The following is a 17,741-nucleotide window of genomic DNA, read 5'->3' as shown; positions in this document are numbered from 1 at the left end:
TGTCCACTGTTGGCTGCTTACAAAAGGAACTATGATAAGCGCAGTGGCCAGTTAACACTGTTATCTCATAGTACACTGGCAAGTTTGGACATGCCTGGTCCAAATTGCAGTTATTGTGAAAAGTTAAGTGAGTAGAGGATGAACTGATCTCCAAAAGGCATGAAAGTAAAAATGGAACAACCTCCTCAACATTTTAAGCTTAAGATTACTTTATTTTTGTAGCCATGAGTAAATGTATGTGAGAAAAAGGGTGCAGAATCTCATGAAAGGAACATCTCTCCAGCTGTCAAACATGGACGTGGATCAATCATGCTTTGGGCTTGTGTTGCAGCCAGTGGGCACAGGGAACATTTTAGTGATAGAGGGAAGAATGGAATCAATTAAATACCAGCAAATTCTGGAATCAAACATCACAGCGTCTGTAAAAAAGCTGCAGCTGAAAAGAGGATGGTCTCTAAAACAGGATAATAATCCACAATGGACTACCTCAAGAAGATCAAGCTGAAAGTTTTTCCATCCTCACAGTCCTCCGACCTAAAATCTGTGGATAGACCTAAAAAGAGTAAGACGGCCCAGGACTCTCAGAGAAGAAGCCTTTTGCAAAGAAGAATGAGCAACCCCCCCCCACACTTGCCAAAGGGGTTGAGACAAAGTACTGACCATGCAGGTGCCTAAACTTTTGCTTCTCTTGGGCCTTTTCCTTTTAGTTATTTTAAAACTGTATATTTTACAATTTGGAAATAATAATAAAAAACTAATCGTGCTTAAAATGTGAAAGAAATGTACCACCTTTAATTGACCGAGGGTACCCAAACTTTTGCTAATGTGTATGGGTCAGATGGATAAGAAAACAAATGAGCCGTGGCTAATGAATGATAAATTTAGTTGTATGTTTAATTGTGTGTCTTAGCTTTTTCTTTTCTTTTTTTAAAATTTTATTTGGAAAAAGAGATTCTCGTACAACATATCGAAATGTTCATGAATATTCAGTATTGTCTGTAGTCTCATTCCAGGTTTTTTTTTGTTTTTTTGTATTCCTTATTCCACCCATATACAGGCACTATAGAGCAATTAACTATTCAATCAAACAATTTCAAATTTCAGACTATATACATTTGAACGTAGGGGCTTCACATCATTTCCATCAGAGGAGAGCGAGGAGGAAATAAAGAAAGGAAAATTTGATAAAAGGAGACTTTTCGAAAGACTTTGGAGGGGTCATGTAAAATCTGCTCTCTTGGGGGATATAAATTCAATCCACTTTTCCCAAATTTGGTAGAATTTCTCCTTCTGGGTTCTTAGAGAATAGGTCAGCTTTTCCATTTTGAATATTTCTAATGTTACTCAGGCCAATCCTCCATGGAAGGTGGTGACGGATTTAGCCACTTCCTAGTGATACATTTTTTACTCACAGCCAGTAGGGCCTGCAGCAGCTTTACATCCCTTCTCAGTTTCAAGCATACAACATGACCCAGGTATAGATTCTCAAAGTTTAGGGGTATGCAAATCTTGAACACTATATTTAGTGTATTATGAATATTGCTCTAGTACTGAATTAGTTTTGGGCAACTCCAAAACACGTGAAAATGGTTTGCCTCCTGGGAACCACATTGTCTCCAGCATTGTGAGCTTGTGCTTATATATTTTCCCTGATGTGGAGGTGTCTTAGCTTTTTCAAGTCACAAGCTGCAAGTCTTCTCTCACTTTAGAAAATGCACCAGAAGGTGCACTTTTGCTGCACTTTTTCTGAACGGGGGGGTCACTGAGTCCACCATGTGGTTCCTGTAGGTTTGTACTCCGCCTGTGTTTCCACGCAAACCGGTCTGATCATGGCATGGGGTGTTTGTCTGCTCGTTTGTCTGCTGCATCATATTTTGGTAATCGGTGTCTTTCGTCAAATCCATAGTTGAAGGTAACATTGGGAGTGGTGATCTCTGGACAGGAAGGATGGCGTAAATGACACAATTCCATTGTCCAGGCAGCACCATTGAATTAACTAGATAAATGTGCTTTAAAGAAAATAGACTTTGTAATTCGGAAGAATCGAGATCTTCTGAAACCATAACAATGAAGACCAGGTGGTGAAGGCGCATGACTGGTACGTTGGTCTGATCAGTAGGAATCGCGGATCATTACATTTGACCATCTCGATTATGTAACCAGTCGGGGAGCCCGTTGGGTTGGCCGAGCGGTTGACGTTACATCGTGACGACGAGTGGATCTCACAGACGCACGGGGACCTCACGTCTCCATCAGGGATGGAGGAGCGCTCGATAACCAGGAGACAAGCTGCTGCGCGCCTCTGTGTGTCTGAGCACCCCGTGATGCGGTAGGGAGGGAGACGCTCCCCCTCCACCTTCGTACAGCACCAGTGAAACGGGGGATGCGGTTTTCCGGCGGCGTCGGTCTCTGAACGAGCTGAGCCCGCTCTGACACCAGGAGGAGGAAACTATTGGCCGCTCTCTGCTGGAGGTAACACACGGGGAGGCAGAGAGCCATGGCAGGCGCTAAGCTGACGCCTTCGCCCTCGGAGATCGACCCAGACGTCAAGACCGAGGTGCAGAAAACCCCAGAGCCCACTTGGGTCAACCCCGCCAACCCTCTCCGGACCATGGGCTCTTTTGGGAGTGATGCCGGCCAAAGGTAGCTGCCGCAGATCCGCACCAAAGTCGCATGTTTCTGAATGCTGCTCGCTTGCGCACATGCAGCATCCGCGAAATAACATGATGCTGCGAGCGCAAGGTTCATAAAGTCTTCCTAATAACTTAGCTCGCAATTATCCTTAGGCAAAAGTTACGCCGTGATCAATATTCCATTACGATTAAATCTACCCGCCCGTGAATTGTGACATTATCGTTAAGCACCGGGTGGCACAGGCTTTCTCCGCTGGGGGTTAAGCACAAACACAACCAGTGCGCCTGTTTATGACTCAGTTTCATGACAAATAGCTGAATGATTGCAAACGCTTCTTCCATCAATCATATTTCTCTCAGCATCACTGGGGTTCATTTAATAGCTGCAGTGTGTGGTGATTACATAATTTAGAGGATGCTGCATTCCCATTACAATTTTATGAAACCTGATGTTTTTATAGGGTGGCAAAAAATCTTATAATACCACTGCATTCAAAGCTGGAGTTATGTTTGACATGATACATGCAGATTGGTGGATGAAATAAAAATGCAAACCATGGGGGATGACGTTGGACATGCCTTTTTTTAATATTTAGATTAAAAAAGAGAGACTACATATTTCAGCACATGTGCACCACTCATGTGTCTGCAGACCTCCACTGTCAGGACACTCTCCCAGCATTTGGTAGACAAATTAGACTGTGGTGTGTGCAAGATGGGCTGAACCCGTAACAGCTGAGGGAAACTGTCTTTTGTTTTTTGTTTTTTCCTTTCGGGAAGACAAAAGAACTTGAGATCTGCAGAAATGCTGCCCTTAAAGGCCAGATTGGCACTGTTACCTGTAGGTTATATGAGTTTGGTTTGGCTGAAAAAAGAAAGATTGTTCTTGTTTGGCAGTGTTTCAAAGCCTGCACAGCCAATATGCTGGTGGTGCAGTGTGTTCTCTCTCTCTCTCAGTATTTCCAACACTCATTTTTCATGCCAATATTTACTTGAGGGCATTGATATTTTTTGATATGGTCAAAAATCTGGAATGTACTCATTGGTATCTGCAGCATTCATTGTGTAATACATGTGTGATTTGATTTTTGATTTGCACTCCATAACAAAAGCAACAGTGACACGGGGAAAACATTTTAACCCGCCACTGAGGAAGTCAGTCTGTGCAAATGCAGCAAAATAATCTGACAAATTATAAGGGATTATTATTTCAATCTTAACAATAAGGCTCCACCTTGTGAAGTCTCTTTGAATATTCATAAAATACTTGCTCTCTCTCATTATAATTTCCATCAATAATAGAGACCCATTGAGAAATCTGTCCACTGCAAATACTACTAAATGTTGTATGCTTTGTATGTAGCCATACAATCCTCCTCTCTGGGGCAAAATGTCTCGAGCTTGGCTGCCATATTTTGGATGACAGACCTGCAAGGATGTCATGTTGTGTTACAGGGTTGTCAGTGGTATCCCATACGCAAAGGACGCGGCTGGATTGGCTCTCAAGATGGATCAGGATTACTTTAGGCTTGAGATGACACTGATTATAATTACCTCCTTTAGGACATGCATTGTGGTGATGCTAATGGCCGAGATTGAAAGAAATCTTGTGCACTTTTGCCAGTCAAGGTGAAGTTTGCAATGTCAGTAGCGTGAGGAAGGTTTGAAAGCATGTCTTTCATCTCGACCACATTTAAATATGCAAAGGAGGCACTTCTCAAATGTTGTGCATACCTCTTCACTTTCTGATGTGTTTGATGATGATGATCACCGGTTCAAGGTGACAGCATTAGCTCGGAGTGTTTTCATAAACACTAGCAAGAACTGCAACTACTGTAGTGGTTTGACTAAGGATGCAAAAAATGATGATGACTACAGGTTGATGATATTAACTTACCCTGTACTTGACTGCTGATGGTTATATCGACACTAACGATGAACTTTAGATGACCTAAAAATCTGGTTTCTTTAGCTATTATCAGCTGTCAAGTAGTAGGATGTATCAGTAGTTCAGTAGAGTGTATGTATTGAGGATGATAATGGAGCAAAACACTAAATTCTAATACCAATCACAGACCACAGCCATGTTGATGACTTGAGGTTTAAAGGTTGACATTTGTGGATGGAGCAGCTGGTCCTCACCACTATAATATTTGAGCAAGCATTCAGACAGGGATTTTGAAATCAGTGCACAGGGATGATACTGACATTAATTAGCATGGACTATGATAAGTGCAAAGATGACAGTAATGGAGATGACGAAGCTCATGGTGTTGTTGGTGTGCTGTAGGTGGTTGAAGTGACGATTGCACATCTGTTAGAGTGATCAGCATCTTAGTCAGCTGACAACTGGTCTGAGAACAGATCGGGAGCTCATCAGTTCGAGAAGTTGAGCGATATTGAATATGGCTATTGCAATGCTGCACTGTTTGTGTGGGATCTAATGCACAATATCTGCAAATGGCCGAGGCTGTTAAACCTAATGCTTCAGTTGGCCAGTTGCCTGGGGCAACCAGATTTGGACCACCATCAACAATTTAATAGACCGGGTTGCCACTATTGGCTATGTCTTCCTGTCATGCTACTTTCAGAAATGACAAAATACCAGGTTCTGTCATAGTTTTAAAGCCCACACAGAGCCCCTGCACGTCCACTGCAGGCTGACAGAATGCTGTCAGAAATCAGAGAGCTTTCTAGGTTATGAAATGTGATGCATCCGGCTGACTCAAGAATGAGAGGATGTGGAGGGGGTGTGACAGAATCAATAATATCGCCCATCGTACGACACAGCCTATAAAAAGTTAATCTATTTCTGCATAATTTATAACACCTGGCAATGCCTTATTATGTTTGTATGTATAGGAGTCTATATACAGTATTGACATTTAAATACTGTGGCCAGGAAAAAGACTAAATGAGACTTGGAGGATTTTCAAGAACAGAGGGATCGACCATCTTTTAAACACAGGATGTGATCAAAACAGACAGACTCAGACAGATTTATTTTGGCTTCTTCCAGCTTTGCCACCACATTGCCTCTACATGAAAAGTCTGTTTGAAAAATGGGCATTTGGTTTGGTCTTTTGGTGTGCAGTGAATCTGAATTTTAGAGCCCAGTGGGGACTGTTAGTCATGTTTTCATTAAGGCCACACCAGTGTATTACACAGGATGTGTCGAGGTTTTTACTGCATATAGGCCAGCAGAGCAGCAACTTGATAAAAGTCAGGACTTTTGATTGACTGATATGCTTTTTACCATTTGCTGATGTTTCAGCAACACTGATCCTTCTACACAGTGTGCATGTCTGTCAGTCTGTGCTTTTCATCAAGTTTTAGTCCTTGTTTACTGTGTTTCATCTTTAAGTCTTGTGCAGTCAGCAGTGCCTCCTCAACGCCAAAGCTACACAGTAGATTTTGATTACCAGCCATTCATGTTGTCCACTGTTTGACTGATGCTGTGGTGAAGTCATTCATTATTTTTTTTATAATTTCCTGTTTTTGCATGTTTTCTTTAATTCGCAGTTAAATGGCAACAAATCTGTTGCATGATACCACGCACTCTGGCCCAGATTTTTCTTATCCAGGCACTCTGAAGGATATGAAGCTACCATATGTGTATATGATATGAGCTTTAGATAATTAGCCACTAGATCAAGCAGAAGAATGGATTTGTGTAGGTTTGTAGGAAGAATTAGGACGAATCGCTGCCATTTCACTCTAGGAAAATGGTCATATTTAAAGGCATTTCCTGTCAGCACAGAATGTCAGTTACTGGTAGCATAAATCAATATTGACTGAAAACATGTAGATCTGTGATTGAGGTTTACGGCTTGTGAACGGTGCAGATATGGGAAGCGTGACTGAACATCTCTTCTAAACCTTAAAACAATTTGGTATGAATTTCCCTCTTGGTAAGTTGATCTTTCAGACGGATGTTATTGAAATACATCTTAACTCAGTTTATTTGCAGTTCTGTGCACCAAAGCTGCATCTTATTTAGGTCCCTCCACTCCCACACACCTTTTTGTTATCCCAGTGCAGGCACTTTGATCCAGTTATCCTCCTCAAATGGTGCAGTATATTATGCACCTTATACAATCAATTTACATATATCTAATGGTGAAAAATGTGCTGTGAATATGCTGTAAATTAATCCAAATCTTGAGCCCAACATGGTAAAGTAGAAGTAGATCTTCATTAATCTGCAATAGCTAATGAGAACGTCTTTTGGTGTAAGCAATAGCCAGTTGGGAAATAGAGGAAAGCTAATGGACATGAACACTGTCTCAGTACTAAGATGAATGTAGATGTAATAAGGGAAAGCTAATATTTCATCTTCTCTCTCTAGTCAGATGTTGGCCTTATTGTGGTTGCCTGGTTAATGACTGTTTTTATGTTTCACGGTTTTATCATTAGTCCTTCATCATTACATGTTTTGTTTATCAGTCAGTTTTCTAGCTAATTACTTTTTCAGATTCTTTGCAAGTTACTGCTCAATTACCCTGTGATTGTAAATTATTGTTGAGCATTTCACTTTTTTTATTGCACAGGCCACTTAAGTATGTGTCCTCCACCCATATGTCTTATGTGTATTTATAGCGCCCTGCTTTCACGGAACAATTAGGCTTTCATTTTGATTTGAGTACCCAGGGTTTAATGATGGGTTGTAATATGGTCCTTGGGGTAAATTACATGCTGTCCATCATTGTTGTTCATTAAGAAAGGAGGATGAAATCTCTCAGCAGTTGACTTGAGAGTTGAGACTCAAAAATAACGGGTGCCCTGGTTGTTATGCATGCGTTTAAACAAAACGAAGATTTAAAAAGACCTTGGATATCAGGTAGAGCCATCTAAACGAACGCTAGTGGCTTTTAATTAAGTGTCTGTAACAGTGAGATACTGTGCATACCTGGCTGTGTAGTGTGCTGAACAAGGGTATACTTTATGTACATGGCATTGTGTGCATGCACATACAGTGCTTGCCTCCTCCTGCTTCTTGAGAGCGTTCGTTAGCAGAGAATCAATTAGAAGGCCTGAAGAATGTGAGAATGAGGGATAATTTTAGTGAAGCCGCCAAGCTCAAGAGCTTACACAGTCAGCTCTAGATGTCGGCTGAACTCAATCGGAGCCATGCTCCAGAAAAAGCTCACAATCTGGGCTGTGCAGGGTAGCACCAACACAGACCTTCAAAACTGAGTTGTTTACAAAGAAAGGGACGACGGCACTCTGACCGGATGATATGGTCAGTAGAGAGCTCTTATGATGGACTCCACACTTAACTCCGTCAGTAACCTGTCACACTTTTCTGTCAATATGTATCATAATGTAGTAACATTTCTGGAAGTTCCATTAAGAAACATACATACAGAAAAATAATGACTGATCTGTTCAATACAGAAAAGTAAAAACACAAAAAAGATAAATGAAATTATCTCTGCATGAATTCAGGCAATAAGATTTTGATGTTTGTGACCTCTTCAGTGAATTCAATAACTGACAAATAAAGCGCATCATACATACATCATCACATACAATCCTGCAAAAACAAAGTCTTCTTTCAATCATGACTCACACATCTTTCTAATTATTTTCCCATCCTTCCATTTTTAAAGGCTGCTCGTTGTCATTTTAACACCTGGGTAGGTCAGTTCCAAAAGTGGGAGATACTGTGGCACAAGAGGTACAGAGGTACTGTTGCTATGGTTACCTGCAGTTTAATATACCTGCTGACTGATACAGAGCTGAGGTTTAGCTGTTGACCAGAACTGTGTGTGAGATTGTCTATTATAATTTTGAGTTTGATGGACGTTTGCCAGCCAGTCAGAAATGGGTGTTTTCTGTGAGAATGAAGTCTAGAGTGTGTAGGCGTTAATGATGCTGTTTCCACCAGCTGTATGTACAGCTCAGTACTCTATCATGTACTGTAGGTTACTGCATTCACCTTCTTTTTGTGTGTAATGCTGCTGTAAAGAGTTCCTTCTTAACCAGGTGTTAAGTTATTGTACTAGAACCAACCAGTCATTTTTTGGAGTGGACAGCTTGAGCAGCCTGTGTGGTATGTGAGGAGCTGCATGGGAAGTGTAGTTTATGAGGAAATGCTGGCACGCATCCTGATGTAGGTGTGCAGATTGAAAACTACAAATCCCATTTCGTCCTTGAAATTGCTGCAGAGATGGGTTATGTGTGATAGGCCCTCCCACTTTATATCAGTCAGTCCTTGAGGCAGTTCTCAGTCAATCCAATTGAAAGCATACTTTGAAAGTGCTGGTCATTTTGCACTTGTTGTCTCAGCAGCTCGGCTCATGTTCCTGATTCCAGATCTGCTGCAAAGAGGTGAGACTCACTTTGCTTCTTCCTTTTGTCTTCCTTGTGTTTTAACACAGTTGGAGTAAGACATGAAGGGCAACATGATGCTAACTGCATAAATATTGAAAAAAACAGAGGAAGGAACAGAGCCAGTGTTGAGTGTGTCAGTTGTAAGCTAATGGAGGCGAAGCGAGCCTCTGTTTATCTTAGCTTATAAACTGCTTAAGTCTTAGCAGCCAGATAGCATCTTTATTGCTCCTTTAAGTGTTGGTGGTCACCAAATGGACAGTGAGAGCGCAGCAGAGGAGTTGATTGTGTTGTTAGGTACAGTATCCCTGACAAGCAGCCTAATCATTTCATAATTGCTTTCTTTTACCCCTGAACTAACTTTTTTAAGGGGCAGTTGGCATGTAGTGAATCTCACTGTGAACCTCTCGTGCAGTAAGTGTTACGAGTGAAATAGTTGTAAAATAAGTGAAGTTGCTCTGCCTCATATTGTGCATCAGTCTGTTACACTTTCTTCAATGCAGTTCAACTTTGCTGTGATCAGAAAATTTCCAAAATGCACAGCAGTCCATCTTTTTGCATCTTGTGTCTGTCTCTTAAATGCACTTCAGATCCAAGGTGAATTAAATATATTTAATCTGGCTTTTAAAAATGTGACTCTCTCTTTCAATAGGATTGATAACCAAAACCTCATAGACTAAGATTTTCAGTTCAGTCAAGGTCCCTCACAAGTACTTCAGATAATGATTTTTTTTCTAACATTGAACGGTTGGAGACCATCTTCTTATTTATGGTAGCATTACTAGAAAGTTACAGTTGAATGACCAGAGTAGACATTTTCATTTTGTCAAAAAAAAAAAAAAAAAAAAGCATTTTCTGTCATGGAGTCCCACTTCTGATAATTTCATTGGATCCTTTGGACCGTAATAGCCGACTGTGCTCTGTTGTTGAAATGGCAAAAGGTTCTTGATAATTACTATACAGGTCCTCTCTTGTGACCTAACTACTTCCTGGGTTTAATGGACACTCCATTAGACCTTTCAAAAGGCGTTTTGGTTTGATGGTGCTCAGTGCCTGTCAGAAACTTTTGAACTGTGCCTGAACTGCCAAATAATGACCTCTTTACAACACGCTTTCCTTCTGCTTTTCTTCTTCATACTTTTGACCAGCAGACAGACTTTGATCATTCACAAGGGGATATCAGCCTAAATTATATTTTTATCCACCTGCTATTGCTGAAATTCATATTTTTAGATGTGCTTTGCAATAGACATTGAAGGTATCTTACTCACCAGAGTTACAGTATATTCACATGTTTGTAGATTCCAAGAAGAGTACAAAAGCCTACAGACATAATGCGAAATGATTTAATGATTCAGTTTATAATGGATTAAGCACTGGAAGACATTACTGCAGGTTACACAGCTACAAACAGTACAATGTGATTTTTTTCCATTAATCAGACTAACTGAGCTGTATGCAGATAATATATATCAAATTGACAACATGAGTCTAGCTTTGTAACAATATGGATTAAAACTAATAGCTATAAAGTGAATGCAAATGTATTTGGGACATGTAGTTTTGGTTGTACTGTATAGGGTTTTGCTCAGAACTGTTGGATCAGAATTGAGTAAAAATTAAGTCTACTGCTCAGTTGTGGTGTTACTATAAATCTGAATGAGCGGTGTGTCTAGTTTGTGTAAATGACTCTCAAACAAATCAATGAATGGCATAAGATTATATGTTCAAGCAAAAGGGCTATTAACGATACTGGTCGAGAGGTTAAATCAATAAAACTAACTGTATCAGAACTGATTACGCTTGTTTGGTTTAACAATACAGACTATGATCAGATGTTTTCTCGCAGATTGTGCACTAAACAAGAACTGTTGGTGCAGAAGCTTTGCTGTCTATTCGCCTTGTTGCATTTACTCGACCTTTTTCACCACCGACGTTAGACTTGTCATAGCAGGAACAGCACAAATGTATCGAGTGACATTAATGATGGCTCCATTTCAGTGGTGTTTACCAATACCGGGCCTCTTGAACTGGAGCACCTAAAGGGAAGGCAGCCATAATTAATGTTCCTTACAATTTCACCAAGTGAAATTGTCCACGGTCGACTCCCTGAATCACAGTGGTTCGTCCGCATTGTGAGCTATTATCTGTTCCTGTGAGCTCAATTTCATTTGCAACTTTGAATGTTTCTGTGTCAACATCAAATCCTGTCTAATTCCATGTCACAGAACAAATTCCTCTGTGGTTCAGCCTCAGTTATTGGTCTCCAAAGGAAGTTGTAGTCAAAGAAGGCACATCTACGTCAGATCAAACTGCGTGTGACCCCAAGCCCATCAGAAATGTCCATTTGTCATTCAAATCAATAGCTGGGTATGTCTCTCTGTCTGTCAGTTTCCTCAGTGTTACACACTCCCCTTCTCTCAACGGTCATCTCAATGTGGAAAATGAGATTGACCAAGAGGGTGTGTCCACTGATCCCCTGTGGTTTGCGTTAATTGTCCCATCTGTTCTTTTGCCAGCGGAGGCATTGTTTTTGATCAAATTAATGTGTTGTATTTTCCTTGCATGTGCCCCATGAATTAGCTCAGAAATGCATTTTGTATTTCCCGTCAAGTTCAGCTCCAGTCAGTTTCCTTTCTCAATGTTAATATTTACTTGTATGAGGAGTTTGAAGGTGACACTCTGAAGCCTCGGCGGAAAAGTCTTGACAGTAGTCCTTGACTGTGCAATAAGAAACCGCTGCACAAATATGGGATCTGATGCAACTTTTGGAGACATTCAGTATGTATTTAGCCAATGTACCCAGTATTTAGCATGATGTAGGTTTTGCTGATATTCTAAAAGGAATATCAACTTGCTAACATAGTGTCAGATCCCATCTTGGATCTTCTTGCTGCACAAACTATGTTCAGATTCTCCGTCAAGCTTAGAAAAAGGTTCCATTCTCACTCAAAATACAAGTGAATGCAAAAAAAGTGGCATCCTTTTCTTGCTCTTCCCTCTCTCCTTCCCTCTCCTGCTTTCTCAACCTCACTGTCTCCTAACCTGTGCCTATTTGTGTCTATGTGTGCTGCGTCCAGGTATCAAGAGGAGTACAGTATGGACTCAACCAATGCCCAGTAAGTCCCTGGCAGCATCATGCTTGCATGGCATGGACGTTTTGGACCTTTATTGCGAGCACCAAAGCACATACGTAGCACTGTTCACTTTGGGTTTTGCATAGACTGGATGCGGACATACTAATGCCTTGACCTTGTTGAGAGGTTGTATTACATGTATCAGTAAAGTGGGTAATCATTGTTGTGGTAATGGTGCAGAATGCCGAGAATAATGAATTCATATGTGGCTACCTTTTCAACAGTTGCTGTGGCAAAGGCTCAAATTAAACATTCAGCTCAATGCAGCTTTTTGTCACATTCGATCACACCACAGGAAATGGTGAAAAGGTAGTTTGTGTGTTTTTATCAACTTATTCCAGGTGTGTCATCTGTTTCTTGAGAGAATGTGCACAGCAGCCTTCACTGGATGTAAGGTCAGGGCTTGAAGCATTAATCATGTCAGCAGAGATGAGTCGTGTTATTTTGGTGAAAGAGGTGCTCAAACTACCAACGTGTCAGTCGTTTGTCCTGTACATGGTGTGCACTGTGCATGCTGCTGACTCTGATCGTATGCAAATTCATAATGGAGTTTCAGCTGGTGTGATATTTGGAGTATTGGATTTTTACTACGTTCACTTGAGAAACTCTCCAAAATACCCAACCTGCCATTATATGGTGATAAAAGAGGTGAAGCGTGGAGGTCTCATCTGTAAGTTACAGTAAAATTATTTATATATTTTGTTTGTTTGTTTGTTTTGAATTTCTGGAAATAATAGCTAGATGTCTGATGTGTATTTCAACTTGTTGATGTTCCACTGCAGCAAATAGGTCCATGTTACTTGATTTGTAAAAGAAAACGGGTGCCAGAACACATCATTAATCATTATCATAGATGCCATTTTGCTTTAAATGAACAGTATGAAATTTCTGCCACAAGGGGTCTCTCAATCAAAACAATAACAAAGCAATATGTAGTTAGATGGCATTGAGAAGTAGCGTGGGATCATTGGAATCGTTGTCTTGATAAATAGCCACCATTGGAAAATCTCTCCATAAGGTGACTCAGGTAGAAATGTTCCCTGATGAGGAAACTCATTAAAGGTTTATTCACGTTACGTTTACTTTCTTCTTCACTCTCTGACATATCATCTGGTTTCTCCTGGGTCTCCATTGACAAGTGACCAAATGAAACGCACTGTAACTTACATAAAATGAAATTATATGGATTTCTCTGGCTTTGAACACACACGCACACGCACACGCACATGCACACACACACACACACACACACACACACACACACACACCAAAATATACAACATAGGTCTCATCGTTTTTAGACATTTTAAAGTGGAAATGTTACATATTGTAAGTCCCAAAAGTTTGAATATTTATGACATAAATTGATTGACAGAATTGAGCAGTGAGGCATCTCTTCTTTCTCAAAGGAGGTTTTGAAGGGATCAGTAACCATCGCTGTTATTGAAGCCACACAATCCAAATTGTGTGTTTAGCCAAAATGAGAAGAACAAGTAACAACAAGCACGGCTTGATTGACACCTGTCAATCAAGCAAACATGCCCCAAAACATGAGTCTGTGATGTCTCCTTAATGAAACTAATTACTCAACATGTGGACATTGAAATTAATTCAAAATTAATGTTTTACTGAGATGATATTCAGTTTGTGCTGTTCTGGACCTTTTTAAATAGTCTACTTTGCTACACAATCTTTGTTTGTTTGTTTTTTTTTTACCAGCATGTCGTCAATACATGCTGGCAGTTCTTCATGTCAGTAGCAGCTTTCACCCTGCAGCTGTGGTGGGTTGCAGCTTGAGTGTAGTGCTTGTTGTGACTGTGCTACTGTTGGAAAATGGATTGTGATCCTTGGGGATGTGCTAAGTGGAGAACTATAAACATGCATTGACATGTGAGTGCTCCCTTCACCACTGGTATGGTAAGTAGAAATTCAGGCTGACGGAACACACTGTGTTTAGTGTGATGCACGATGTGAGTCCTGCACAGTCGCACACGCAATAAGGCTCCCTCTTCATGTTCATCATGTGACACTTGAAGCTCAAGGCGCCGCATCTCCATACATTTTTAAAGGGAATAAACAGTTGTTTCTCTTACAGTATCCAAACACAAACTATCTAATTTAACATGAAGTGTTTTCCTGCAGTTGCAAAGAAAAAAAAAAAAAAAAAAAAAGTTTAAGATGCCTTGATATGATCACAGGAAATGTCAAGTTTTGGTTCCAGCTCATCAAAGAGTAAGATCATTGCATGTTCAGAAAACCACAGCGCTGATGTCAGCACAGTAAAGGGAGATCCACATGCATTCACTGTGGGTGCTTGAAACACTTCAGCTGGTTCCTCTCAATATGGAGGAGCTTAATATGGAGACGTCCCCAAGCAGCTGCGATAGGTAGGTAGCAGGTTTTACCTTTTAACAAAACATTTCCTGGAGTGCACGTCAGAAGGGTGATCTAAGGTGGGGTTTTTTCTGTACCACAATGTGAAAGAAATGTTTATGTGACACTGTATGACCTCTTTTTGTAATCCTGCCTACCTTCTTGTCTTTTCAAATGTCATGAGCTGTCTTCAGAGGCTGAAATGACATGAGTCACTTCTCTCTTCCTGGAAGTGGAATTTATTGAAAAGACACATTTTCTTGGCAGTTCATAGAAAAGTAAAGCCAGTTGAGCAGTTGTGGAACATGTCGCAGTCAAGTGTGCTCTCTTATGACGGCCGGGTGAGATCAAGCCAGTCTGTCTTTTTACCTGCATTGGTTTCCATCCATAAATTTGAAATGGAGTTTCTTAAGCATCAAAATCACAAAACACCGGCATTATTCTTCTTTACCATCGTTCTTACTTTTATTTCCTATTTTGTATTGAAATTTAACAGCTATGTGTTTATTTTGTATAAAGTTTTCGCATTACAGGCTAATTAAAGCTGATTCTACCTCAGTCAAAATATGACTGTGATATTAGAGCTATACGCAACTGGAATATGCCATTTTTTGCTCTTGTGGTTACAGGTCATTTGTCAATGAAAGGTTTGAATTTACTTTTGCCGTACTTTGATTTCTGTATGACACAATTTCATTTTTCAGGGAAATGGAGTCATTGAAGAAATCTTTCAACATCATCTTTACTTCATTGAGTTTCTGTTAAGTTCTTTCCAAATGTCCTTGCTCATCTAAAGATTTTGGAGATCAGGCTCATGTCCTGGAGTCTTTTAGCTCTCCGTTGACACTGCCACATGCTTTATCATTTTCTAACACAAGGACATGGCCTCTTGGGCGATGTGAAGTTTCTTTCTTAGGTGTAATATCTTCCTTTTACTCTGTCTCATGTCCCATTTCTCAGACATCTGCCATCCCCTGAGCTTCACTATTTATATTTTGATAGCCAGTATGTTGTGAGCTTTCTTTGATAGTAGTATCTGAGGAAGACGCACATGATTTGGATCTGTAAAAAATCTCCCGGACCTTTCTGGGTTGGACATGCTGTGGTATTGCCTTTTAGGAACGAGGAACATCTCTCTATGAGAATTTGTCTTTCTCAGGCACTGCCCGGTGTAATATCCAACTGTTCAGCAAATTAGCATGAGCGCTCTTGAAATCTCCTCTGCAGTCAACAGGATGACTCATTTATTATAAACAGTGTAGTCAACAATAATATGAGCAGCACACTTATTATAACTGTACAGTATTGTCAGAACGCCTCAACAGACCTTGAACGACGTACGACAACTGCTTTGAATCAGCACTCTTTGAGAAGAGATTCGAGGCTTAACGATGATGAATTCTGCTGCAGTGCACTTTCTCTCGCTCACACAAAGTGATTTAGAGCAAAATGCTTCAGGGTTGTCTTTGTCCTTGAATACATCATGTACATATACAGAGTAGCTAGGACCCTCTCCAGAACTCCCCCACACACACAGTAGCAGAGTGTATGGATGCCTCAGGAGACCAGAAATGACCTCTTCATCGTTCATGTATATCTTGTCAGTCCACAGGCCACCCAGCTCCATTAAAGTGATTATCCTACCCCTGGGCTGATTATAGCAGAGACTGTTAGAGGTTCCTGCCTTCAGGATCCATTTGACAAAACACTCTCAGAGTTGCCGTTGTCCATGTCTGGCCTGAAGCCCATTCAACTATTTTTGCACTGTGATGAGGCTACTAGACAAGTGCCTCCACCGTGGGAAGTTTTAGATGCAGCTCGGCTGAACAGAATCAGAGAATAACAAAGATGCCTCGGCTCTTGAATATTCATGTCCATGTGGAATATTTTTAGAATCCCCACAGCTTTTATATCAGGCCTATGTCTGAGGTGCTTTGAGTGAGGTGAGGACAGAGAAAACCTGAGATCTGAAAATAAAAATTTTTATTCAGCATGTGATGCTGTCATCCTGACAGCAGTAGATGCAGTATTGGTGTGTGTGCTACCTCTGGGCCCTGAGGCCTTGGTCTTACTGTAAACCACAAATACTACGTGTAGTTGAACTCAAGCAACCTGATTGGTCACAGATAACTGGGCTGGTCATTTACAAATTTGTTGCTATGCCAACTAATTATTTAGGCATTGCTAAATAATGCTGATTTTGGTGCAGCCAAGCATACACTATATAATGCCTTCTACAAGACTGGATGCTGCTCAAGTCTACAGGAAATGATTTCTGCTTATATCTGCAGTAGCAGAGCATGCAGAAGCATCGGTGTACCATATTCGGATTGGCTTGTTTTGCAGCTTCCTCCCAGAGTTCCCACAATCATTTTTTGCCCCAGGTGATGTTGCATTTGGCTAACTGGTACTGTTGTTCACCAGTGTTTTCTCCTGCAACACTGACAAATATTCCATATGGCGCACAACATCTGGCAGCTGTTTGCCCATATTTTTTTTCCCATCACTAAGATGAACGCAGGTGTTTGAACAACTCCGTTCTCTCAAGCAGATTGTCCTGAGGTCGACAAGCTGTTTGATGTTTATTTATAGAGTCTACAAAGCAGATGTAGACTGTCTGTGTTTCAAGCTCGAGTGCATCAAATTATAGTCTTATCAATGGCCGTGTGCATGCGAGCGTGCATGTCATTCCCACCCAACTTTCTCTGGTGTTGCTCTTCATAACTTTCATTATGATCATGAACTTGTCACTGATTCTCTGGTTGTAAGATATACAAAAGGCTCGACATACCATGTAGACTTGTTAGTTGGGGACAAAAGGTCATGCTCCATCTACTGTGACTATGTGCAAACATTCCTGGCTCACGCCTTGTCTACCGTCTTTAAACTTTAGGGAGGTGAAGTAGCAACCTTTCGTAGATGTTGCCTGGCTTCTTGGATATTCAAACTGCTCATGTTTACATTTGACAGTCTGGCTAATGTGCGGAGGTGCATGGTGATGCTTTGCAGGCTACAGGGATGCCAAAGAAAAGAGCGTGAGTACTTAAAAGGTATTGCAGTGGGTCTGAAGTCAAGTGTGGAAGGAGCTCAATTTGTAGCCTCAGTCAGAGCTGCTTGAAAACAGCCCAGCAGAGATAACATGAACTTAACTCTGTGGTCCATTAGTGTTTGATACTGACACACTTTCTTTTTGTGGCTCTGTACTCAAATGAGTATGAAATTATAGTGCAGACTTGTGCTTTAAGGGTGTTTGAAGGTGTTAATT

The 17,741-nt window shown here is 40.8% G+C and overlaps 1 protein-coding gene across 16 annotated transcripts in view; it reads left to right on the top strand.

The window, feature by feature from the left end:
* kcnt1b (potassium sodium-activated channel subfamily T member 1b) overlaps positions 1 to 17,741 on the top strand; it is a 67,993-nt gene that overhangs the window by 16,443 nt on the left and 33,809 nt on the right. For 8 of the 16 annotated variants that reach the window (XM_070963531.1, XM_070963522.1, XM_070963530.1 and 5 more), the window contains exon 4: positions 12,047 to 12,085. The exons of 5 other annotated variants lie outside the window; for them this stretch is intronic. In XM_070963531.1, coding sequence (XP_070819632.1) covers positions 12,047 to 12,085 — 39 coding nt within the window. Of the gene's footprint in view, positions 1 to 2,134; positions 2,644 to 12,046; positions 12,086 to 17,741 lie in introns of those variants that run through there. 3 more of the 16 variants (XR_011602268.1, XM_070963533.1, XM_070963532.1) reach the window with 1 other exon arrangement.

Source organism: Chaetodon trifascialis, chromosome 6 (genome assembly GCF_039877785.1).
Source record: "Chaetodon trifascialis isolate fChaTrf1 chromosome 6, fChaTrf1.hap1, whole genome shotgun sequence".
Classification (NCBI taxonomy): domain Eukaryota; kingdom Metazoa; phylum Chordata; class Actinopteri; order Chaetodontiformes; family Chaetodontidae; genus Chaetodon; species Chaetodon trifascialis.
This window is presented reverse-complemented; position numbering and strand designations above follow the sequence as displayed.